This window comes from Ornithodoros turicata, chromosome 1, assembly GCF_037126465.1.
Source record: "Ornithodoros turicata isolate Travis chromosome 1, ASM3712646v1, whole genome shotgun sequence".
In the NCBI taxonomy this organism is placed as follows: Eukaryota; Metazoa; Arthropoda; class Arachnida; order Ixodida; family Argasidae; genus Ornithodoros; species Ornithodoros turicata.
In genome coordinates this window covers 61,710,538-61,736,052 of record NC_088201.1, presented here as the reverse complement: position 1 = coordinate 61,736,052, position 25,515 = coordinate 61,710,538, and the positions used below count along the sequence as shown (strand labels likewise).

The 25,515-nt window shown below is 47.0% G+C and overlaps 1 protein-coding gene and 1 long non-coding RNA gene across 2 annotated transcripts in view; one reads left to right on the top strand and one right to left on the bottom strand.

Annotated features, from left to right (window-relative positions):
* Positions 1–25,515, top strand: part of LOC135399369 (uncharacterized) — an 88,143-nt gene that overhangs the window by 7,180 nt on the left and 55,448 nt on the right. Inside the window, exon 2 of the long non-coding RNA XR_010424251.1 lies at positions 8,687–8,802. This is a non-coding gene — a long non-coding RNA (uncharacterized LOC135399369). The remainder of the gene's footprint in view (positions 1–8,686; positions 8,803–25,515) is intronic.
* Positions 11,075–14,537, bottom strand: LOC135378472 (uncharacterized). The gene is made up of 4 exons (XM_064611529.1): positions 14,427–14,537; positions 13,464–13,507; positions 12,796–13,009; positions 11,075–11,980 (listed from the first exon to the last, which is right to left on the bottom strand). Exons 1-4 carry the CDS (start codon positions 14,535–14,537, stop codon positions 11,576–11,578), a joined length of 774 nt encoding a protein of 257 aa, XP_064467599.1. The 3' UTR covers positions 11,075–11,575.

Sequence of the window (25,515 nt, the reverse complement as noted above, 5' to 3'; positions counted from 1 at the left end):
GAGATAAACAGCGGGACGCTAATTTCAGATAACCGTGTCGCGAGCAGAACGTTGCCTTCCTTGTTTGCTCTCCGAAATATTGTATAAATATTGTATTTAAAGGTAGACAACATTGTGCACATGCTTATTACTCGAAACGAATGGTCTTGCAACACGTGGAGATTTACGTGAGATAAATAGCGGGACGCTAATTTCAGACAACCGTGTCGCGAGCAGAACGTTGCCTTCCTTGGTTGCCCTCCGAAATGTTGTGTCAATATTGTATTTAAAGGTAGACAACATGGTGCATATGTTTATTACTCGAAACGAATGGTCTTGCAACACGTGGAGATTTAAGGTGAGATAGACAGCGGGACGCTAATTTCAGATAACCGTGTCGCGAGCAGAACGTTGCCTTCCTTGGTTGCTCTCCGAAATATTGTGTAAATATTGTATTTAAAGGTAGACAACATTGTGCACATGCTTATTACTCGAAACGAATGGTCTTGCAACACGTGGAGATTTACGTGAGATAAATAGAGGGACGCTAATTTCAGACAACCGTGTCGCGAGCAGAACGTTGCCTTCCTTGGTTGCCCTCCGAAATGTTGTGTCAATATTGTATTTAAAGGTAGACAACATGGTGCACATGTTTATTACTCGAAATGAATGGTCTTGCAACACGTGGAGATTTAAGGTGAGATAAACAGCGGGACGCTAATTTCAGATAACCGTGTCGCGAGCAGAACGTTGCCTTCCTTGCTTGCTCTCCGAAATATTGTGTCAATATTGTATTTAAAGGTAGACAACATGGTGCACATGTTTATTACTGCTTTCCGCTGCTCTGGCTGTTGAGTTTCGTGTCAAGGTGTTGTTCTGTTGCTCCGACATCTTGCTCATCAGCTGATACGCTCTGTCTGCCACCCAGAGACTGTACGGCAATGGGAGAAGATGGTTCACTCTCTTGCTTGGCTATTACGACAGGCGCTGGAATGTTTTGAGGCAGAGTCGCTTTCTGCATAGTTAGACTGGTGGCAAGGGCCGATGCAGCTGCCACTGTGCTGTCTGTCAGAAGGGTTGCGAGTTCTTGGCTTTGATGATGAAGCAGAGATAACTGTCTTCTATGAATGCAGGTACATGGTCCATGGTCTTGCAACACGTGGAGATTTAAGGTGAAATAAACAGCAGGACGCTAACTTCAGACAACCGTGTCGCGGGCAGTACGTTGCCTTCCTTGGTGTCCCTCCGAAATGTTGTGTCAATATTGTATTTAAAAGTTGACAACATGGTGCACATGTTTATTACTCGAAACGAATGGTCTTGCAACACGTGGAGATATAAGGTGAGATAAACAGCGGGACGCTAATTTCAGACAACCGTGTCGCGAGCAGTACGTAAACCCCGCATCGTTATCATCATCTATCTGGGGGATATTGGATACATAGGGTTCGCTGAGTGCCTACGTTGTGTGTCACTGCTCGTTGAGGACCATTACTCTGTTCGAAACTGATCTATGCTACCTTAGATGCTGAACGAACTTTCTACATGTACGGAGTAGAGTATCGCCCCTGGAGAAGAAATCCTCAAATCAGGATCATAATATAAAGGTGTTGTTTTTCTACCTGCGCCCCCACGCGTTGCCTCTCCGAACAACTGGGAGTAGCCGTCCGCCATACGTAGCGAAGCTAGCATAGTCTGCCACGGTGCCGCGTCGCTTGTCAGACCGTTTTTTTTTTTTTTTTTTTTTTTTTGATTTTGTGTTTGGTCTTTACCAATGAGTGAGTGTCAGCTTCGCCCTTCACTTAGCTATCGGTAACAGATCATTGTGTAAAATTTAATTAACAATTGTGCATGTTTGTAGAGGCGACGGTTGCCAAAACTTGCAGTCGACACAGGACTCGCGAATCTGCAGCGACCATTTCGTCGACAACGTTAAAACGGGGGACCCACCCATATGCATGAACACATGGATAAGATTATGCACGTAATATCAGTGCTTGTGAAATTGCAATGTAATATCTTTAAAGGTCAATAAATCCTCAGATAGTATTGTATATATTTATGCTTATTCCTTAGCTAATGCTGGAAGAAGATAACATAAATTAAATTCCTGAAAGTGAGGAACAGCTTCAAACAGGAATGCATCATCCCTGTGAACCATAAGTGGTAGCTGGTTACCGTGTGTATAGACCACTTTCTGTTTACAAACATGTGGCGTCCCGAGAAGACCGGTTCGAGGTTATATTTTGCTCTGGTTGGCAAGAAGCGGGAAAAACGCGTCTGCTGATAGGCCGAAAAGGCTGATAAGGTTGATAGGTGCCCACCAGCATGCTTTGCGCGGTGGCGAAACGTAATCGATGACGTAGGGGTGCAAGTGGTCTATACACGGGGAAAACGCACTGGCTTAGGACAAGCACATACATTGCAATTTGTATTTGGGTACGTTCGACAGGTGCAGCAGGCGGCTTACAACTTGAAACGAAAAAGTCGGGTTACTTGACTGCATTACATGCATGTTCACAACTGATACGATTACAGTACGTCATAATGTACGGTGTCAGTAGCTATGCATTTATTCGATTGTATCGCTTGTTCAGTTGAAGTACCAAGTGCCATCAGTGCGTCTCAAATGAACATGATGCGTATCTTGGAAGTCAGGAGCAATCCTCATTCCTTTGCCCACACGGTACTCGGCTTCGCCTTTCTTCAACGTCGAAGGTCTGAAGTACACTTTCCACTCTCTCAACTCCCGAAATCCACAAGTGAAAATTACCGCAAGCGCCACGGAAATCCACTGACAGCTTCAACGCCTATACGATAGGGGCGATCTCGCGCCTTCTCCCCACGGGAGTGTCCTCCTAGTTATTTCCTGTCTCATAAACCGCGGCGCTGCAGTTCGTATCGCCGCTGGCGCCTCCTGTCAAGCGCTCGGAGCCTATATGTGCACACATCAGGTGTAAACATCAGTTTGAATCACGTTTGACACAGGTTGTACATGTGGGTCGTACGACCCAAGCCTCGGTTACATGAACCCGACAGAAACGGGTCTAGTTGACTTATCGCTATGATTGGTTGACACGGCCTGACGGGGGAGGAGCTGCTGCGATAAACCAACTCGACCCGGTTTTCTCGAGTTGACGTAAACGCGGCTCCACATTTACAACCTGTGTCAAACCTGATTCAACCTGATTCGATACCTAAAGTACACGTGTGCGGTCCCAGTGCCTATTATGATTCGAAGCAAGTACATGTGAAATGAATACGTTTTTGTTGTTCCCGATGAAGGTTGAAGCTGAGATGGAGTGTAGGAATAAGTGAACGTGTCTATATTTTCCAACAAGGGACACCAACTGCACGTGGCGACAAGAAAGTTAAGGAACTTAGGAATTGAATTGGCGGGGACTAAGACAAGGGGGTACATCCCTTCCTAAGCCTTCATCCCTGCGTAGCACATATTTTACTTGTGCTGCTTGTGTCGCGCGCTTACTGTCCCTGACAGTTGTTTATTCAGAATGTGGGGGTCGGTTGTAAAAAATTGGGGGGATAGCAAGGTCTCCACTTTGTAGGGAATGCACAGGTAAAAAGTTAGGGGTGTGGCGCCAAACACTTGGGTGTTATTGAAGGTGCAGGGGGTTCCGATAAATCACTGGACTCCTCGACTTCTCCTACCTTATGGTCCAAAACAGTCATTATGAGGTAACAGAAATTCATGAGAAATAGCATACCGGTTGCACACTAAATTTCAAAACACCCTTTTTGGTGTAATTCAGCGGTATCATAACTGACTCCCTTTTTGGTGTATATCAACACCCTTTGGAAAAGTTACACCCCTCAGAAAAGGTGTATTCCTTACACCCAAATTGGTGTATTTCAACGGTATCATAACTGACTCCCTTTTTGGTGTAATCCTACACCCAGTGGAATCTGTACACCCTTCTGGAAAGGGTGTAAATGGAGTGCACCATGTGTCGTATATGAGACACGGCGAAATGAAGTCCGCGAACGCGTCTGAGGAATGTCTGAAGATGCCATGGTTGGGCTTTGGAATCCCAGCAATCTAATTTCAGCAACCACTGTAAGCCAAACTGATACAGATACATAAATGATACGGATGATACAGATGAATATATATAAATAAATAAAATAAAATAAAAATGCTGTAAAATATAATAAAAATAAAATAAATAAATACAGATATTAGTACAAATTTTGTTCACTTGAACATACAGTTCTTCATGTTTTCCTGTTTGTTAGTGCAGTATGTACCCTTGTATTCGTTATGCAAATGCTGTCTTCCTCTGTTCTGTGAATACATAACTTCTTGCTCTGCCAATCCTTTATCGTAATTCTTTTTTGTTGAATATGCACTGCACTTGCTTACCACACTGTATTGGTCTGACATCTGACATAATGTCCACAAAAACATTATTAGTATATATGTTGTTCATTTACACCATATTTACACCAAAATGTGATAACACGTTGGAAAGAGGGTGTTTCGAAACACTAACGCCCCATTAACACCACTTCTGGTGACTGTTTTTTCCATAGGAGGTGTAATAGGGGAGTATATGCAATGTTACACCCTAATTACACCCCAAACACACCAAAAAAGGTGTTCTGAAATTTACAGTGTGGGATTAGCGTCATCAGGAGCTTCATTATTATAGCCATCATAGGGAATGCTCAAGGGCACACTGTAAATGAACCCAGAGGTCCTCTTCAATACATGTATTTTCTTGCTCAAGTGTCTCATCAATGTGGCTCTTTCTCATTCATATCTGTTCATTCATGTTTCACTTCCCGTCGGTATCAGTACCACCAATACAACAAGCCCCTTCCTAAATAATGCACTGCACCCCACCACACGCGTCTCACGCTATATGCCGACATCTGCTTATGGACATCTGCCTCTCGCCGCGACACCATTCAGCATCGACTGCACTGAGGCTTAACTATCATCGTCGCGTACCTCGCCTCTCTGTTTCACCCAGCAAGACTGTGGCCATGGTGTTCACTCGTCGATCATTCAAGAGATTTCCGTCGTCATTGAAGGCTCACCTCTGCCATTTGTCCCGTACTGCAAGTATCTGGGCGTGGTACTCGACCGAGACCTTTCCTGGACTCGCCACATTAAGACTCTCACCACCAAGATTAACACTTTCGTGGCGGTTCTTCGTTGCCTTGCTGATTCGCGATGGGGCCCGTCCTTCTCCGACCTCCGCCGTGTCCACCAATCCCTCGTGCTGGGTTCTATCCGGTATAGCCTTCCCATCTTGCATGGCCTCAGCCGAAGCAGAAATCGAGATCTCCTTTTTAGCCAAGCCAGGAGCCTCCACGTCTGCTTCGGAGTCCCTTCGACCACCGAGACATACTCTGTCTTAGCCGAGGCACGCGAACCGCCGATCGATGCCCTGCGGGACGGCTCAGCCCTTCGTGTTTTCGCACGGTATCTTACTCGGCACCCTGTTCACTACCTTCGCCACGTCGATGAAGACTGCCCGGCCTCTGACTTCGGTCGTGCTACCGTTCACCTAAAAGTGTCCGTCCCTGCACAGTTCTCCCTGCCCTTGCACGCCCCGGCGATGTGGACACTTGCTAGACCCGAGGTATGTGCCAGTATCCCTGGCCTCCAGAGGAACAACGATGTGCCTGTGGCCCGCCAGCCCGCGCTCGAGCATCTCAGTTGGGCCTATCCGCAGAGCCGCGCCATATATACTGATGGGTCGGTAGCGAACGAATCATCAGCAGCGGCCTTCTACGTCTCCCAGAAAAACCGTGACCTCGCCCTCCGACTTCCCTACACAGTGTCCTCCATGGATGCGGAGCTGCTCGGTCTGCTCACCGCTCTGCGGCATACCGCAGGATGTGTGCCTGATGCGTTGGTCGTCCTCACAGACAGCAGGCGTCTTTGGCACTCCAGTCAGCATACCACCCGAGCGTCGTCGGTGATCTGCGTACCATGGTACTTCAGGAGTACGCCCACCTCTCCTCAGTCGGCCACCGTATCTGCCTTCAGTGGGTACCCGGGCATACAGGGCTACACGGAAACACTTGTGCTGACGCGGCTGCGAGACGCGGCCACACCGGTGCCTCTATACTGCCGCTCCCGGTGTCTGTGTGTCCCCTGCTAGTACGGCGTCTCCGCGGCGACGACGCCCGCCAGTTTCTTGTAGACGCTATCCGACCTCATGCATTCCTGCAGTCCATCGACCCCTCACTGGAGTTTGTCAACGGCTGCCGCTGCATACCCGCGGAGAAGAGTCCCTTCTACATCGTCTTCGGTTGAACGTTGGCCTCATCCGTTCACTCCTGTTCAAAATAGACCGCGTCCCATCTCCCACTTGCCCCTGCTGCGCCGTAGAAGACGATATCTCCCGTCAGCTCCCCCACTGTCAGCGTCACCTTCATCATCGGGCCGTGCTCTGGCAACGCCTGTCAGAGCTTGGATGCACGGACGTTTCTCTCGCCACACTCCTTGGCCCCGTGCACCGAGCCAGCGAGCATGTCATTCCTTTTAGTTACTTGTTAATCGGGCAGACTGATGAGACGATCTCCTTCAATTTCACTAACTTTTATAAAGCTAAGCGCAACTGAATAGTTAGGAATATAATTTGCGTAATTTTTATCTCACATTTGCGAAGCACACACAGGTATGTTTAACATACTGCGTAATACTGGCTACGAAGCTAGTTTCCGTCATACAATCAGTTGCAAAACTAGTGTGAGCATATTTAAAACTGTGTTTTGCAGCTTTATTGTTCCGAGCAGATAAACAAAGCGTCGTGTCTCTTGGGATAGAATTACTTAAGCTTACACGGGTTCCCGAACGCGATCTAGTTATTTTCTCATATAACATACGTTACACTGTGGGTATATAAGCCACACAATATGAATAAATAATAATATTATACGGGAGTCAGTGTACGCCAACATGGTTAATGCTCTTTGCACACTGGCTTGGTGGCGTTAGACAGGCGATTAACCTTTAATCAATTGATTGCTGACAGCGTTGGACATGTTCAGGGAAAAGCTACATGATATTTTTCTCTCTCTAAATGTTTCATTACGGAGGTGATCTCACACGGGTAGACTCTTACCGAGGAACTCATACTCCCGGAAAAAGGGTACTAAACATAGATTTTCGTATAGTCAAACGCTTTGTAAGGGAAGCCGTCGCGTGGCTTGAAGAAGAGAAGCAGGGGGTAGGCAAGAACATTAACTCCTAATTCCTGTGAGACCTAAGCTTTGGTGCAGTATGCCAACAGCGCTGCGTCGACCCTGGCGAGAGCAAACATTACGCCGTTCGTTTGATGTTTTCACCTCATGGTAGCCATTTATTGATGACTCGACGTGTAGTCGCTTATCATGGCAGTTGCGCCACTTGATCACACTGACCAATCCGTCGACAGGTCGACAGAAAGCAGACAGAAGTGTTTGAGGTTGGGATCCGCGGATATCTCGGACAAAATACTATCACTGCAGAAAAATCACCGTGTGCTTCAAACATTATGACGGGAAAAGTATTAAATGAGCATATGCGCTATGTGCATTAAATTATGTCTTAAATGCGCATCATCTCAAGGTCAAGATCAATGTGAAATAATATATATTGGCTGTAGGTAGTGGTGTACTTTGTACTGCACGTTTTCCCTCCTTTTCTTTATAATAAAAATATATCCCCCCCCCCCACCTGTGTGCGGGAACTTAAATATTACACCGTCTTTAGCCACATTCGACAACGAGATGCCTACGGTAAGGTGTTGCATAGAGAAGGGTACGGTAGCGGATAAGTAGCGGCATAGTATTTAGGTTATTTTTATTTGGTAGCGGCAGCGGTATCTCGTTACTTTTTGAAATTTGTAGCGACGCTAGTATTGCGTTACTTTTCTGTGGAGTAGCGGGTAGCGGTATTTCGTTACGTAGTCTTGGTAGCGGGTACAACACTGCCTTTATATATATATATATATATATATTCAAACTCAAACTCGTCTTCACATTTTCGTAGTTGGTTTAAGTGACCCCCAAAGCCGAGTAGTGTCTATTGTAATAGAGTTTATTGTTACGCATATCATTTCATATGTGACAGAAAAGGAAGCGCTATTGTTGCCGTCTGCTTTACTCTTTGCCTAAACGATGTCACTGCACTTAGAAAACGTAATGTGTATCAAACTTAAGAGCAGAGACGGAGAGTAATGTATAGCATCTTGGTAACAAGTAATGATAATGCGTTTTCTGGAAGAGTAAGGAGTATAATGTAATGCCATTACATTTCGGCAGTGTAATACGTAATGTCATTACTCATTACTTGGGTTCAAAATTCTGCACTGTCTGAACAGCAGAGCCAAAGTAATGACATTATTACTTGATGGAAGTAATGACATTAGTGATGCATTACTAAACATGAAAAAGTCGTAATGTAATGCACTGCTTTACAAGACGGTAATGGTAATGCATAACAAAATAAAAGTAATTTCCCCAACTCTGATTCAGAGGGAAGTCCATTCCTGCTCAAGTACACCTTTCACGTGTCAGCGTCCCTGTAGACTATAGGGATGGCCTTCCGTCAAGCATGAAACCCTTCGATAATTTCTCAGCACAAAAGGCGTTCCGGCCCACATGCCAAAGACAGCAGAAAGCTGCGTCCACACCCAGTTGTAAAAGATTTTGAATGACAATAACTCAGCCGTCCTATTTGTTTTTCCAGGTGTGACCCGAGGGCTAGGAAGACGCTCAAATGCGGCTCTACTACAAATGGTCTTCTGCGGTGGAGGTCCTTCATGATTGACCTTTGGCCGCTCACTTCCTGAAAGTCTTAAAGGGGTACGGGTATTTCTGTAAGCCCATATTTACTTGTCTCTGTGTTCTGTGATAAGGGGTAGCGGCTTAAATAACGGGAGGGCGGATCACTGCACTCGGTAATACGTTTGCATGGATGGACGGACGGAAGTGCGGTAGCGACGTTTCGAAGGGCTAAACTTAGGGCGTGGTCTGTGATGAAGCTGAAGATCTATATTTGGTTTACATTGATTGGGGTGTCGTACGGTAGAGCGCGTGGTGCTAATGTTCCGGCTGCACAGGATGGGTGTTTGCTTTAATGTATGCGTTTGCGTCAAAAATCCACATGCACACTGACGCCGTCTTAAACATTCCATTGGAAGCAATTACATTGGGCGACGACTTCGGTGGATGCATTGTACCCGAACTTTCTAACAGAAGGTATTCCATGATGGAAAGTAACTGCTCCGAAGCTGGAAGACAGACATGTACGTATCTTGAGTACGTACTCAAACTACAGTATTTTAAGTATTTTTTCCTCAATACTTTTTGCGACAATTATTTTTAAAGTATTTAAAACACTTTTTTCAGTATTTGCTACTCAGTGCTCCAAATACTTTCCTTCCTCGTCAAGCCGTATCAAGTACACTTCCCCGCCGTGTCCAGATTTTCAGCTCGCTGGAATTTCCACCTTTTTTCTTCTTCTTTTTTTTTTGGGGGGGGGGGGGGGAGAGGGGATTTGCGCATCTGCCATTTATCCTCCTGTACAATAGGCTGGTCCCACTCTTGGCCTTGCTTGTCAATAGCCCGACCCCTTCGTCAGAAAACGGTTCCTATTCAGGTGAATCCCCAAGGGATTAGGTACAAGAGAATACCGGCATTTATTTCCTTGTCCTTGGTCACCAAAGCAATAAAGACGCGCCAGAAGTTGAAAGACTCGAGCTGACATACAAGAGGGATTACGAAGTTTTGGGTCAGAACATATCACCAAAGTTTACTTGAGTTCACCAAAGTTCACCAAAGATTACTTGACACCAAGACTTTGCAAATAAGAGATATGCTTCAGAGTAGAACAGTCTCTGTTCGAAATATCGGCAGCTGCCGACCTGAGGATTTTATTTCAATCAACCTTCACCGGAATTTTCTACTATTACAACTGGTGCAGATTGGTGCAGCCATGCAGTGTCGGTGATGTCCGTTCGCGAGGCATTGATTCACAATCTCTGGTGGACAGTTCACCTTTCTGTATAACTTTGGCTTTCGTCAGGCCACAAGCACCAACGCCTACCAGCTCTAATTCCCAGGTTTTGCTTGTGGGCCTGCTGATCGACTGACATACGTGTTGTCATAGTGGAAGTGAGGGACCAAGGAAGAGCTCGATGGCTCTTCGCGGCCAGTATTGGAGTCAGCGTTTCCCTGGTTAGACTCGCCTCGTAACCCTTTGTACAAAAGCCCGCTCAAAAAATGGAGGAAACACTTTCTTACAGTGGTGGCGGTAGCACGTTTACATCAGTGGCAATGGGGGCTGAAACCGCAGAGCGTCGTAGGCTCAGCGACATCGTGCAAAATAGAAGGATAGACCAGCGATCCCTAGACTGCACGCAAATTCTATTGAGAGTGGATACGTATATCATATATCACCGTACATTCCCTCCCTCATCCTGTTGATCCTTTTCCCTCCTTTATGGGTCGGCTTATAGTTAAGGTTGTAATACAGGTCTGATGTGCTTTTATGCCTTGCTCCAGACATCATGGTTATCTACTTTTAGTTCAAGCCGATTTAGTCGATTACTTCTTTTGTATGGTATGCGTCACATTGTCATTTGATGCAATTAATTTACCTTGCTATTTACGACAAAGGCTTTGCGTGCTGCAATTACTCAAGTTCAGTTCGTACACAGCATATAATTACTACCGCAATATAGCGGTAGTTTTCATGTCGAACTTGCACGACCGCTAGCGCCACACATAAAACCTGGGACGTCAGACGAGGGCCATCTTTCATCGGCGTTCTTGAAAAGCGGTATCGGCAATCAAAATTGCAAAAGCCTAGCTGTTCTTGATATAGTATGCGTTATCCCTAGACGAGTGAAGTTACACTCTTTAGAAGGGTGCTAACAGTCGTTCTTCGAAAAAATTATTAATTTTGCGGTTAGAAGACCGACCTCAGGGGGTAACCACGAGAAAGAAGTTAAGTCCCAAACTAATGGGGCTTGTTACAAGACACTTCACAACTTTAGGTGTATATATCCTTGTTTATTCACGCCTTATTCAGCTCAGCGAACGATGCAAACCATGGCATAATATACAAGCGCAACGATGAACAGTCACATCCCAACACAAAGAAGTATTTCTGACAACAACGACAGCCATTTCGGCAAGCAGTAGGCCGAGTGCCACAGAGGCACAGTCAAGAGTGGCAGACACGAAGAAGTACAGACAAAGGGGTAGACAAAGGGTAGAAGTACATACAAAGAATAATAACTACAGGTTGTAAAAATGCCCTTGTTTCGGTAGAAACGAACATGAAAGGTAGCTACAGGGGAGTTATACTACAACCCCGTTTATCGCTGGAGTTGGCAAACAACAACACTGTAGCGTCCACCGACAGCCGGACATCTTCTGTCGCGTAGTTGCTTGCTCTTGAGGAACACACAGAAATACTGCTGAAGAGATGACTCAAAAGGCAGTCTTATGAAACATGTGGTCCGCACTAGCGCGGTGTTCCACTGGTTCTTCAATCTTGAAGAGCGCAGGAGAAAGGCGAAAGCAAGTGGCCAAAGCTACACAACAACCGTCCTGACTTCCAATAACTGCTTCAACCCTTGAAGAAGGGAGCTGCAAGTCCGGCCTGCTGGTATCGTGGGATGAGTGGCACAGCCCTCTGGATATCACCAACGTCGTGGATGGCGACCTTCTCTTGGCCTATCCTCTCGTTCAAGTAGAAGAAATCCTGAGAACTCCTGCAGGGCACAGAGTCTTCAGGGAGGGAACAGGTCAAGCTGAACTGGTTGAAGACAGTCTGGTTGCCGCACAGGAAGCTGTACTGCTGCACCTCGACCGATCCGTCTTCCTTAGGGATAGTGCTGCAGACGTGAAAGATCTGACAGTTGTTATCAACGTCAGCAAAGTACCTGTTACGGACAGGGCATTGGAAGGAGGTCTTAACGGAGCCCACCAGGAATTCGACGCCGTCCGGAAGTTCATATGCAGCGCGCTTGGCCTGAAAGAGTATAAAAGTTACCACAACTCGTATTTGTTCGTGTCTGACATGTTTTTGCTGCTTGATTCACTAGCTTCCGTGACTTTGTGGTTAAGATAACCGCCTTCCGATTATGATAACCGGCTGATTGTAGGCTGTGCTGTAGGCTGTGCTGATAACCTGTAGGTCATAATAAGCTGATCACTCATGTCTTTACATGCCTATATCTTTTTTTACGCCGTGCTGGTACTGGACTAGAACTACGTAGTTTTTGCGTTCCGCAATATTTCTGGAGGAAGGGTTGGGGGTCATGCTGTAGAATGAAGCCCTCAGTCGCTTTGTTTCTCGCACGGACTTCCAGCAAAATAGCGGTGATACAAAATAGAGGAGACATATATGTGCTGTTTCGTATTAAGAAATTGTTTGTGGCTGAGGGGATATTTCACAACTTATGCACAAATTCTGCGCAACTTTGTTTTTATCTCAAAGCCGGTATCTGTAAAACACTGGAAAGGTCATAGTAAAGGAACTGCCGTTACTGGGCTCTTTGCAAATAGAAACTGAAAGTATCGAATTTTATGGAGTAATAGTTGAGCCGTTATAGCGAAGTCGCAAAATGAAAAGCGGGTCCACTCTGATTCTCGTACAATGGAGATTATGTGCCAATCGACGAGCATGATACCCGACTACACCAAAATCGGCGGAAGATTCACAAGACTTCCGCGACCCCGATTTGAACGACACAGAAATCGTACCTAGAGTGGCGATCAGGTGCACCTAACAAGAGTGCAAAAGCACTATATAGCACTAACAAAAGCACTAAGAGCTATACGTACCCGTGGAAGAGCGACGACTGCAGCAGCTAGGGCAGCGGCTGTGGAAAGGAAGAAATCTCTGAATACTGGTCTCTGCCGAAGTGCCGGCGACAGAAGTGAAAACGTGAGCGGGAAAGAGTGCTCTGCAAATGCACCAGGCACCGTATCCGCTCCCCTCAGCAGAGCCGCCGCGAGGCCAACTTCCAGCTGGTGCAGGATAGCCCTGAAGCGCCCCCTACCCCCACACGTAGAAGCAGAGTGTAAAGATGGCACAACAGCCAGCAAAAAATTTTAGGCGCAGAATTTTCACGTGTGCTCCCCATCTTGAGCTACACACCGTGCTGGCACTAAAATTCTGTCTCATAAATGATCTCCACAGAAAAATTGTAGTTTAGAAAAAAGTGAAACGGCAGAAATTGAATTCGTAAAATTTTTCTCGGCTCTCACTCTATTAGCTAACCTCATAAGTTCCGGGACCCTTACCGCCCATTGTGCCCCCCCTCCTCCCCACCCCCACGGAGGAAGGCACCGGGGACGACTGCCCCTCCATCGGAACGGCTCTGCTGTTCAATAAGGGTTGAAGGAATGCACAGACTACGTCCCAAGTTCCTCGCTCAACTGTTTCCTCACCTGTCGCTATAATACTCGACACTTCGACATGCAGCAACAGTGAATTGAATGCAACATACCCATGAGAATGGTGCAATACATGATGCTTGGATGAGGCGGCTTTCTGTGAAATACGAAAGTGAAATTAGCAGTTCACAAAGAAGTGTTAAATGCCTTCGAAATCCTTTTTATCGTCTGTGCTGTCCTTTGTCTGTCAGGGAGTCTGGATTATACATACCAGTGCGACCTACGTTTCCATTTTTTTTCTACTTCTATTCTATTCTATTCTATACACCATCATTCCAGTTACATATTAGCTGTGACACACCAAAACAGGAGTAGGACCCAACTGTAGCCTTTCATCAGTATTTTCATTACGTACTTTCTTCTTCATGTTATTGAAACAAATATTGCAATTGCCCTTTTTTCGGTTTGATTGGACGGGAAGCAGCTTTAGAAAAACGTCAAGAAAAATAGTATGTATTATTTAATAAAGCACTCCACCTGGTCTTAATTGCTGCGAACACAACCTATGCCCACAGTGCTAATTGTTTTTCTTTCTTTCTTTTTTTTTTTCATTTTTCATTGTGAATATGAGTACGTTGAGTTAAGCCAGTGAGGTCACGCGGAATAAGGAAATCATTCATACCACTGGAAAAAGCGAATTCTCTCCATTACTTGATTTTACTTCTCCGGCCCTTACTTAGTGATTTTTTCGTTGTCGCAGATTGCTCAGTTTGTTCGTTTGTGCATGATTGAAATTCAAATTTATGCGCAGCAAAGTCATTCGTGTCGGTGCAATTCAGGAATAATGCATTTCCGATTAAATAGAAGCGTTCTCAAATGGAGTACCTAAAATCGCTCAGCAACATCAGCAACCACATGCGTAAGAATGAAAGTTTGCTTTGAGGTCGCTTCAAAACTTTCACTCTTCTGAAAGCACCGGGAACAATCACGGTGGCTTTCGAAAGCGCTCCACGACTGTTCCCCCAACGTTTGCAGCATAAACATTTCCCACGCCATAGTGAGCCCCAAGAACTCACCGAAGCAGGGATATCCAGCAAATCCAACTGAGATCTAAACGCTCTGTGGTTGTGGTGAGCCCATTCTCTGCACCTTTTATACCCTCCTCCGATGTCAAGTGGGTGTCCCATTACGCATCAGTGAAAGGAGACCGCCTTTCTTTTTTCTTCTTTTTTTTTTTTTTTTTGCTCTCCTTCATCAGCATCTAACCTTCCTGCCCCTTCGGCGAATTTGACCAGTTCACATTCAACAAACCTGCAAAGATCTTCCAAACTGGCTTCTGCCCCCCTCCCCCGCACTGGTTGGGGGTGGCAAAGCGGAGAGTGCAGTAAGGACGTTCCATTATATAACAGCTATTTCGTCTTGGACCAGACACGATGAATGCGGAGCGACTCAGTTGCGAGGGTGAAAGTAGGCCTCCCGAGGACATCCTTCGTCGTTTCGCATTGTTTCTTTTTGGTATTACATTTTTTTATTTTTTTCCATTCATGCTCTTAACAGGGGTTTCAAACACGCGGGCCGCATGTGGCCCGCGCTCAGCTATTATGTGGCCCGCGAATCGTTTTGCCTTCGCTCGGCGTTGTGCTGCCCCTGTCCAGGTTAGGCAGCACATTCTTGTGTTACATGAACCTCAGCAAGTTCAGCAACCTTTTCTTCGCGTGTACTTTGGCAAGCCAACACTGTTAATAAAAACAAACAACTTTATTTAAATGATGATGAGCTTCATCGCCAAGAGCGATACCCTACCCCATTGCTGGTGGTAATCTGATGAAATAGAATATTTAGTCACCTCAGAGTGAAGACCGAAGTCCTATGTCCAAAAAATTCCGAAGCGCGTTTAGGGCAGAGCGTTGGTTGGCTGGATTTGGCCATGGACCAAGAAATTTTGACATAGCAAGAGGAGAGTCCAGCTGACTTGGAGACAGTGAAAGTGTGAATCTGGAAGGTTGATATAGCTGGAATAACTGGAGCACCCAAGGAAACGGCCACAACACAAGCCTCAAGCCGCCTATAAGAACATGAGAAATCGATATGTGGCAACTGTCGAAAAAGGCAGACAGCGGCGGGAATGGGACCACGCACCTCTCGAATGTGTCTCCAGTGTGCTAGCCACTACGCTCGACGACTTTACAAGGGACCGTAGCCAACGAACGGGACGCGCACTCACACTCTTCACGTCCCCTCCTCCATGCTTTATCTTACACACACACACACAGACACATACTACAACACAGGACGCGAGGCACTGTCGCATTATCATGTTCACCCATGTTCCATGTTCACTAGGTGCCCTTGTGTCGTCCTGTACTGTATACACGTGTGTATATGAGAAAACATATATCTAGAAGAGGATGGGAATAGAGTGAGTGCGGTGTCCCCTTCGTTGAATGATTAAGTTGGTAAGCATTCGGTAAGCCGCCGCCAGCGTAACGTAGTGGCTAGCGCACTCGACTGGCAGTCGAGAGGATCATGGTGCGACACCCGCCGCTCTCTCGCTTTTTCGACGACTGCTACACTTCAGTCTTCCAAGGTATTCCAACTGCCGACGCACCGATATGCACACAAACTTACGACTCATTCATTTGCGCGCATAATGCTTCAGATGTACTATCCGGATGCTCACGAAGTGTTTCCATTAGGAGAAGCAGCAGCCACAAGAAATGCAAAATTGATTCAACCGTAAACCCATACTGTAAAACCATTCGGCGGCTAATTTCGCGAAATCTAGATGCTACGATTCGTGGCTTGATTGCCTCACTTTGTGATATGCCTTAGGTTACCCTTACTATATTTTATTAATGCGTCATGGCATACGCTTGTGCTCTAAAGCACGTCGAATGTTTATTAGCAAACAAGTGCGAAAATTAAATTCGCGGTCGTATCATGGATTTCTGAAGTGTCAAATTTTCGCGTGCCCTTAAAATTCGCGAAGTTTTCAATTTCCGAAACTCGCGAACAATAAGGGTTGTACAGTATCGTCTGGTATTCTCACAGGGGTGACATCCAATGTATTGCTCCGTAGGCGAAAGCGTGCTGAGTGAACGCAATGCATCCTGGACAGGTCCTGGTCGCACGTCACAGCAAACATCAAGGCACCCGTGACCTTAAAGATGACGGCGCCCGTGATCGGTGGCCAAACCGTTTTTGTTGTTGTTTCTGCGCGACGTTTTGGATGTCTTTCGATCACGGTAATTATTTTTATCCAATAATCTCGCAGTAAAATGTGCAGTTTTGCACATAAGGCCTCGTACTGTTGACGACTTCCAAAGATGTGATTACCACCACGCATTAAAACTCACTAAGCCGATGCGATGTACTTAAACTAAGGAGAAATGGGCTACCATGTTGCGGAAGATGCACCGCATAGTTTACGCTGGCAAAATACATTCATCTCGTGGCGTTATAACGATGGAAATATGTCGATAAGCGGCAAAACGACATGTAAACAAAGTCACATGACCTTAAAATGACGTTTTCTATGACGTGCGACCAGGACCAGATGGCAGTTTTGCCAAAAGCACCCGCTTGAACAATGGCGGGTTTGTGTCACCCCTGTGGGTATTCTTATCGTGGAATCTATTTGTTTCAAGGCCGTGTATGCAAAAAGACTTTTCGGCATGAAAAGTATTGCTTTTGTTTTAACAGCGTTTAGAAATAATTGGTTGGTTACGACGACAAGCTGGTGGCAGTTCCCATATAGTGTAGTACCCTCTCGCGTGGCCGAGTGGTTAGCGTGCTGGCCATGTCACGTCGAGACTGCGAGGTACCCGAGTTCGAATCCCCGTGCCGGCTGTGCTATCTGGGGTTTTTCCGGGGTTTCCCTCAGACGCTGCCGGGCATATGTCGGCACAATAAACCTCCACCCGAGAAACGTCATCATGACGTTGGTAGACACACCGAAACCAAAACAGATCGGAAGGGGAGAGCTGGGTACCACGAATGAGCAATTGTTCGCTGCCTCCTATTGAAAGAAAAGTACGGCCGAAGGTCACGTCCTTTTCAGAGACCATCGTAATCCCCTCAAGACCGTGGCTTTCTGGCGCGACCTTGTTCGCCACTATCATTGAACGTAGTTTAACTCTACCAAACTCGTGGCGCTGTCGAACATTATGACGTTATTTGTTTACAAACATGTAGAGGTCTATTCCCTTAAAAGTCGGCCCACGACGCACATTCCCCCTGAGCGTTAGTCGTGACGGTGCCCACCTCTGTGAGGCCGAGAACGAGGAGCTCCTTCAGCAGTACCACCACCACCACCTTTATGGTGTGCGCGACAAGTGCTATGCAGGAGCTACTTTAGGTCGCATACAGACTTGTACAGGTAGCTTGAGTAAGTTACGTACCTTAAATACTTTTGCGAGTAACTTGATGTCTTTCAAATTCATTCAAAGAGTAGTATTTAGTAATCTAACTTAAATACCTTTCAATAACTTCTACTCATTTTCCAAGTTACTTTGAAGATACTTCTCTGTGCGTGACACGGAGGTCGAGCGAAATATTCTCTTTTGTGTCGGCACAGCGCTTTGGATTGTAGTACACTCTTAGAAAAAAGGGTGGAGCAGTTACACCTTTTAGGAGGTAATAGTTGTCGCATGTATTGTGCCTGAAAGATTGCAAAGTTCTACCTGCTACTAGCTCTCAAAACAGAACTTCACCGCATAGCACGTTGTCCGCCAACCGCTGCCACGAATGATTGGGTTGTCGCTTCTGATTCGGTGAGCGAGGGGGCGTACGCCTTTTTGTAGCAATTTGGATATATCATAATTTCTTTTACCACCCTTTTACACCCTTTATCAGACACTATGTTGACATAGGTGGTAACTACAGAAGTTAGCATCTTTTCACACCTTTTTTTTTTCCTTAGAGTGTACATATGCTTTAGCGCAGGAGTCTCAAAGACGGGGCTGCATGTGTCCCGCACTGAGCTATTCTGTGGCCCGAGGGCCCTTGACCACCAAATTGAAGGCAGTTGCCTTCTAAGAAAATGAAAAAGAAAATTACAAATTACGAATGAAACCTGAATTTCAGGCTCGACGTAGTGCTGCCCCTGTCCATGTTGGGCAGCATAATTAGAGCACTGCACGGGCCTAATTTTCAGGCCCGTGCCCGGCCCAGGCCCGGCTGCTACGGCCCGCACCCTGCCCGGACCCGACGTCTTCTACTGGTTTCCAGCCCGGGCCCAACACCTACACGACTGTTTCCATGATCAGACCCGGTCCCAGCACGGCTCTGCTCTATGTGTTCTCGAGGCCCGGAGGCGTATTTCGATTTACTAAAGAGCCGAGGAAAAGGACGCAGCTAACTGGTAGAGAGTGAGGAGGTACACTCGAACGGATCGGCTGTGTTTCTCTGCCGGCAAGCCGCTGTGTGCTTGGTGCTTGCTTGGGAAGGCAGCGCGCTGCGGCGCGTGGGCGATATGTATGTACCTTGCGGTTCAAGAGAGACTCATCTCAGCTCTATTGCGCATGCACCGGTGTTAGTTCCCCTTTCTCGAACTCTCACGCGAACGAAATATGTGAGAACACCTTACCTAACTGACCCTCGTGCCGGGCTCTCACGGGAACGAAATATGTCCCAACACCTAACCTAACTGACCCTTGTACCGGACTCTCAGCTCGCCCGCCAAACCAATCGTCCCCAAATTTGTGTGAGTGCACGTGTGAAATCCAGACCTATTACACGAAATCAACATGACCACATGTAAAAAAGGTGTAGTTCTCGAACTATGATATTTCATACCTAATGGGAAAAAAAAAGTGACATGAAAGTTCAGCTGTCCAGTCTCGTGAAATATGTTCGCGTACATGCCCGACCATGGCCAGCGTTGCCAAGCCCGTACCCGGCCCGGGCCCAGCGGCTGAAACCCGAGCCCGGTTTTCGGGTAAGCCCGGGCCCGTGCAGTGCTCTACAGCATATACACATGCGAGCACTTCATGTGGCTCATGGACCTCAACAAGTTACGGTCACAGGGACCTGGTCTTCGCGTGCACTTTGGCAAGCTAACTCTGTAACTATAAGCTCACTGAATTAGCTCATGTTGATTCTGACAGTTTACAAACTTGTAGAAGCAGCAGCCTCTCCGGATATCATCCACGGGAAATTAGAAACGAGCAGAGAGAGGCAGAGAGAAAATATAGAGATTGAACGGTTCTGTACAGGGGCCATCGTATTTTTTTTTTAATTCTTGCTGTTTCTCTCCAGTTTCTCTATTTATTTTTTTCAAGTTGAAACAGTAAGCAAAGGCAACAATACGGTGTGTTAATAGGAGACAATTTCAGTGTTCCTGAACATTGTCATAAGCGATGAAAGATGAAAGTCACTGAACATCAGAACATCAGTTCTTTCATTGTCATAAGCATTCGTCAAGAACTATGTATACATATTTTACTTGAATCGAGTTTCGTATTTTCGGCACCCGATTTGGAAAGGCAGCTTATTAATTGCTCGTGCCGTGTCAAGTAGAGTTTTTCAGGAAATCACCGCCCGGCTCCACAATAACTACACCGCTCCGTTTTTGTGCGTGTCTTTTTGTTTTACGCTGTTCTAGGGTATTATACGAGGGGGAAAAGTCATTTCTTTTCAGTGCGGCCCTCCATGATATGGTCTAAGGTCAATGCGGCCCGCGGCTCGATTTGAGCTTGGGCCCCTGCTTTAGCGTCTGAGATATTCGCGACATCTACGTCCCTCTCGGGAAGGGGTATAGCGTTCAGCGCCTCGGGGGGGGGGGGGGGGGGGATATACGTTTATTTCGGAAAGGTCAGCCTGACCGCCTCGGTCAGCGCCTCGGGTTCGGAAACATGCATGAGGCGATGCATTGTCCTGAAGGGTATGCGAGGAAACCATTGAGACCACTATCAGGCAGGATAGAAGACCCGTGCCGAAAGCCATAGCGAGAGAGTGCACATAAAATATAAGCTTTTCATGAGGCCAAAGCAACAATATGGCGAAGAACGACAGTAAATTCTGTCGTTTCTGAAACTCATTCGTTCGCATCTGCATAGCGCCTGTTCAGTATTGGGGGTAATGTGTTTAAACAACCATGGGCAGGCTATCGGATAGTAATTCAGAAAAGCAGTTGTTCCTGCGAGCTAATGAAGCTTTTTGGTACTGGGTTTTTCAACTTCACGCTCTTCGTATTTCTTTGATAGCAAATTCCAACTGTAACGTCAAAGTATCTTGAAAGTAGCGAGTTACTTGTAAGACTATTTAATACCCCTGTCACACGGGCATTTCGATCCTTCTCGAATCCGATCTGCATCGAACTTCCCGAGCACGCTCGACTTTTGACGCTGCTACACGGCCACTTTCAATGCGCATTGAATCGTTGACGGTGTCGAGAATATAGGCAAATGAATAAACGGAACTCATTAATTTCGCGTTTCCTATGTAACAGCGATATTAGTGGTTTTATCGTATACCGATGTAAGCATCATTTGTAGCTTCGCGCGCATGTCCGTCTTAAGTTATGACAGTTCACCGGGGTCGGGGATGCAAATGGCGGCCGTCGAGCCGTCTTGAAATTCTCAATCCTGTTATGGGAACTGTCTTGAGTCAAGCAGGATCAAATGTTCGATCAAAAGTTCGATCCTGCTTGGAAGCGGCCGTGTAGCACCATCCGATCTGCATTGGGTTCAAGCAGGTTCGGTCGAGCAGGATCGAAAATGCCCGTGTGACAGGGGTATAATACTCTATCGCAAATACTTTTCAAGATTGAGTATTTAGTACTCCACACACTTCCTTATTTGCCCGGTACTCAGTAACTTAACTTAAATTTTTTTTTCTGGGTATCTTGTACAAGCCTGGTCGTATGTCGTATATCACGATGCCTTTAATATGTCGTTCAGCGTGTGAAGGTGATGCCTTGTTACCTTGGTACAAGCCCTCAGAGGGAACAGTTGTGGACGCTACAGCGACGTGCAGAACGAACGACCGACTGGCTTGCTGACGGAAGCAATTGAAACGAATGAATAAGCATGTCAGTAACCAGCTGGCAGAGACGGATGCAAAAAACTAGAGGCAACTTTTCTGCCATCCCTGTCGCTGCTCTACAGTCCAGCGAGAGTGCGGTTAGTTGCTAGCAGGCCCAAAGAGGCCACATCAGGTATGTAGTCTGAAAAGTCGCCCTCGAAGCTGTGTTGGAAAATCAACGGAATCAATTGAATCGCATGGTCTGATGGATGGCGCGGGGTTTGACAGAATATCGTGACAACTCGGAAGGCTCTCCTTCTTCCATGATGATATAGCTTGTTTTCGTCGGCATTCCTCTGCCATGGATTTGGTGTTGAATTTATAATCACTAAGGTGGGAGGACTATGGAAACTTGTAGTCACCTCGTTCCTGGATGTTAAACTGATGTCCGAAACGGTTGATCAAGTGTACATGTTACATACATATCCATACCCGTCTACTCTACAGAGCAGTCCAGTGGACCGCGATCCTCCTACCAAACTAGGACGGATTGTCCACGCGCGTGAAGGAGGACACAGAACATATGAAGGTTGGTTTCTTGTGCCCGTTTTTGTGCACAGTTCACCTTGCTGGACGGACTTCGGCTTTCGTCGTCAGACCACAGACACAGACACCTACCAGCTCTAATTCCTGGGTTTTGCTTGAGGGTGTGCTAATTGACTGGCACGTGTGTTGTCATAGTGTTGTCGTTCCGCACAAGAACCTTCGGGGAAGAGGACGTCCGTCAGTATGCCAGGCCTGGCGTGGGGGAGGTGAGTTTCCCGCATAGTATGGCATGCACGGCATTCTGTCAGGATGTGCGCGATAGTCTCCGGATGATTACAGTGTCCACAACTGGAGTCCTCCCTGGAGCCGATCTTGAACAGTTGCGAGTTCGTGAACGCAGATCCCGTGCGTAATCGATGGAGCATTGTCTGCATACCACGGGGAAGATCTTTCGTGGGAAGAGAGGGTCGGTGATTCTGCATGATGTCCTGTATGCCAGGATGACGCACCTCAACTAGCTGTTTGACGACCATGTGCCTGTCAGTGTTGGCCGGGACTGGTAAGGATGGGCTGCAGCTGTGGTGTGCTGAGGAAGCTAGCTGGTCCGCTCGTTCGTTCTCTCTGATGCCGACATGAGACGGGATCCATTGGAGCGTAAGCTCCAAGCTTACATTAGTGGTAATGAGGGCGGAAGCCGCACAGCGTCGTATAGGCTCAGCAACATGGTGCACACTCGAAAGAAGCGATCTGCGATCCCTAGCCTGCAGGCAAATTATGTTGCAACAACAACAACAAATAAGTTAATGACAGTGAATGGGGAAATTCGCCACTTGAGGTGCGGCCCACTACCCCAAGGCACAATGGGGCAGGATGTGATGTGTCCTGATGATGAGGTGATGAACGATGCTACATAGGGATAGTCAGTGGAGTCAGTATGACATCAGAACGGTAGGCAAAACCACAGCACACAAAAATACTACACACACAGCACACAGGTACGCAGGCAGATCATAGGGTAGACAGGAGACCAGTGTCCCGCAGAAAAATCTTGAAATACTCAAGAACTTGACGATGGTCAGTCTGGTTAGACCCAGGGCCGAGAATGGTTGTCAATGTGAGTGGTGCGGACGTGATCCACTGCAGGCGACACTGTAGAGCTGCTCTTTGGGAGATGTATAGATGGCAGTCGAGGAGCACATGCTTGGTGTCCGCCAAAACAGCACAACGAGAGCAGAGCATCGAGTCAGAGCGGCCGATCAGATGCTTGAAATGGGGGGTGAATGCAACCCCAAGACGAAGCCTGTGTATCAGCGACGCAAAATGGCGAGGCACACGAGAAGGCATGGTGAAGCCAAAGTCAGGGTCCACTTCACGCATCAGAACTCTTGATGGAACGTCTCGAGACCATTGCGCATGTGCGAGAGGCCTCACCACATCATTTAGGAAGGTTCGCCTGTCGCCTTTGGGGAGGGTAATCCGCACGCTTGATCGGGAATGATACGCAGCTGCTGCAGCCTCGTCAGCATCTTCATTGCCGCGGATGCCGCAGTGGGCAGGAACCCACTGGAAGTAGATAGAGTGCCCGCTGATCTCAAGACGGCTTAGTTCCTCCAGTATGTCCACCACCACAGGCGCAAGTGATCCACGAATACCCATGTTCGCTATACACTGGAGAGCTGCCTTGGAGTCGCAGTATATCACCCAGCTGCTGATAGCGGCTGGTGCAATGTGCTTGAGGAAGAACAAAATGGCATGCAACTCTGCAGACGTAGATGAGGTGCGGTGCGAGAGACGGTATGCGTGGCACGACGACATAGTCGGGATTGTGAAGGCAGCAGTGGAGCCGTGTAAGTTGGTCGACCCATCTGTGAATACTGCAGTGTGCGAAGGATAACGGCACTGCATCATGTCTAACGCAAGTTGCTTCAACACAGGTGCTGCAACGTGATCCCTCTTGCTCTTGAGACCAGGAATGGTAATGGAGATCGAAGGTATCGAAAAGACCCACGGAGGGGACCTGGGGACGACTGCACTTCCAACAAAAGCCGGTAGCAAGGGCTTTACAGCAGCGATGCAGTGAGAAATGTTGCTCTGCCTCCGCCTGTTGAGCTTCGAAACCAAGGGGTGACGACGGTGTTCCGCGACGAGACGTAGATAATGGCGCACAGTTTCTCTGAGACGTAAGACCTCTACTGGCAGCTCGCGGGCCTCTGCCACCACCATGCGCGTTTCAGCGGCGCGGGGTACACCGAGGCAGATCCTCAAGCTTCTGGCCAACATACACCGAAGTCTCTGTTCAGATGTTCTTGAGATGCCATGTAAGACCGGGAGGCTGTAGAGAATGGTTCCCCGAACCAATGCCCCATGAATCGATAGGAGCGCTTCCTGATCAATCCCCCATGCAGCGCCAGCGAAGTGAGAAATGACATTGGTCCAGCGTTGAACTTTCGCTTCCAGGTACCTGATATGGGCGCTCCACGAGAGATTGGCATCCAAGATAACACCCAGGAATTTGTGGCACTTCACTTGGCTGAGTGTATTATTGCCTAGCGAAACAGGGAAGGCGCGCATGCGTTTCCGCGTGAACGGGAGCACAACTGCAAGTGGCCACATCATATCACTGCATTCTGTCCTGCATGCTGTTGATCCCTTTCCCTTCCTTATGGATCGCCTTATAGTTAAGGTTATAATGGGTGGTTTGCAACTTCCTGTCAAAACGACGTAAGAGAACAATGCCACGTGGATTTATGCTCCTGGTCCGAAGTTCTGCTGGAGCCGCATAGCGTCAGTGTGTTTTCAACGTAAACATGGACGGATGTTAAGCGCTTAACTGAGCAAATTTTGCGAAAAATGACGTAAAATGTATCGCGTACCCTGGTATCCTGCGCCTTTGGAAAATGTCATCAGCGTAAAAGAAAACTGAACTAAGGGGTGTAGGCACTTGTCACCAAATGCCGTACTCTGTACTTACCATGTTGAATTCTGCGTGGCTGTGATAACATTATAAACTCATAATGTGAAAAGAATTTCATTAAAGCCACAACTTCATCTCAAACTAAAAGGAAACGACTACATGCGTATGATCCTCATGGTGTAGAAGATTGCTGCGTGAAATACTTCTGTACATTTTGTTGTATCATATCTAAAATGTTGCTTTGTTACCTTTGTTATCTGAAACGTCAAATTGACTGCGTTGTAACGCAATATTTCCCACAGCCAAAAGAATAGCGATTTCAAGACGCGCAAAAAGGAATGGAAACATGCACGAAGTGTCACGAAACCTGAACTTTGCCGTAAGAAAGGTTCGTGTGAACCATTTCTTAAAATAATTTACTCATGAGCGAACTCATCTTAGTTGTCGTTTAAGCCAGTACTTATGTAAGCTTTTGCTTTGCTTTGAGCGAAACTAAAATTTCGGACCGGAAGTTCGAAGTTCCAGCATATGTAGCGCCACCTCTCAACTTGAAAACCACCCATAGAGGTCTGGTATGCCCTTATACACTGCTGCAGACACCATGGTCGCCTGCTTTTAAGCTGCGTTCCAATACCCCGCGGTTAGTCGACTGCCTAGCGGTCTAACCGGAAGTGCCGCCTTGTTAAGTCTCGTTCCAAATCTCGGCAAGCCCGCTATTCAGTCGGCTACCGCCTAGTGCG

Coding starts and splice junctions, on each gene's coding strand:
- LOC135378472 (XM_064611529.1), bottom strand. CDS start 14,537: ATGGGACACCCACTTGACATCGGAGGAGGGTATAAAAGGTGCAGAGAA. Junction 13,508..14,426: donor TGCTGGATATCCCTGCTTCG/GTGAGTTCTTGG, acceptor CGTATTTCACAG/AAAGCCGCCTCATCCAAGCA. Junction 13,010..13,463: donor GTATTGCACCATTCTCATGG/GTATGTTGCATT, acceptor GTGTGGGGGTAG/GGGGCGCTTCAGGGCTATCC.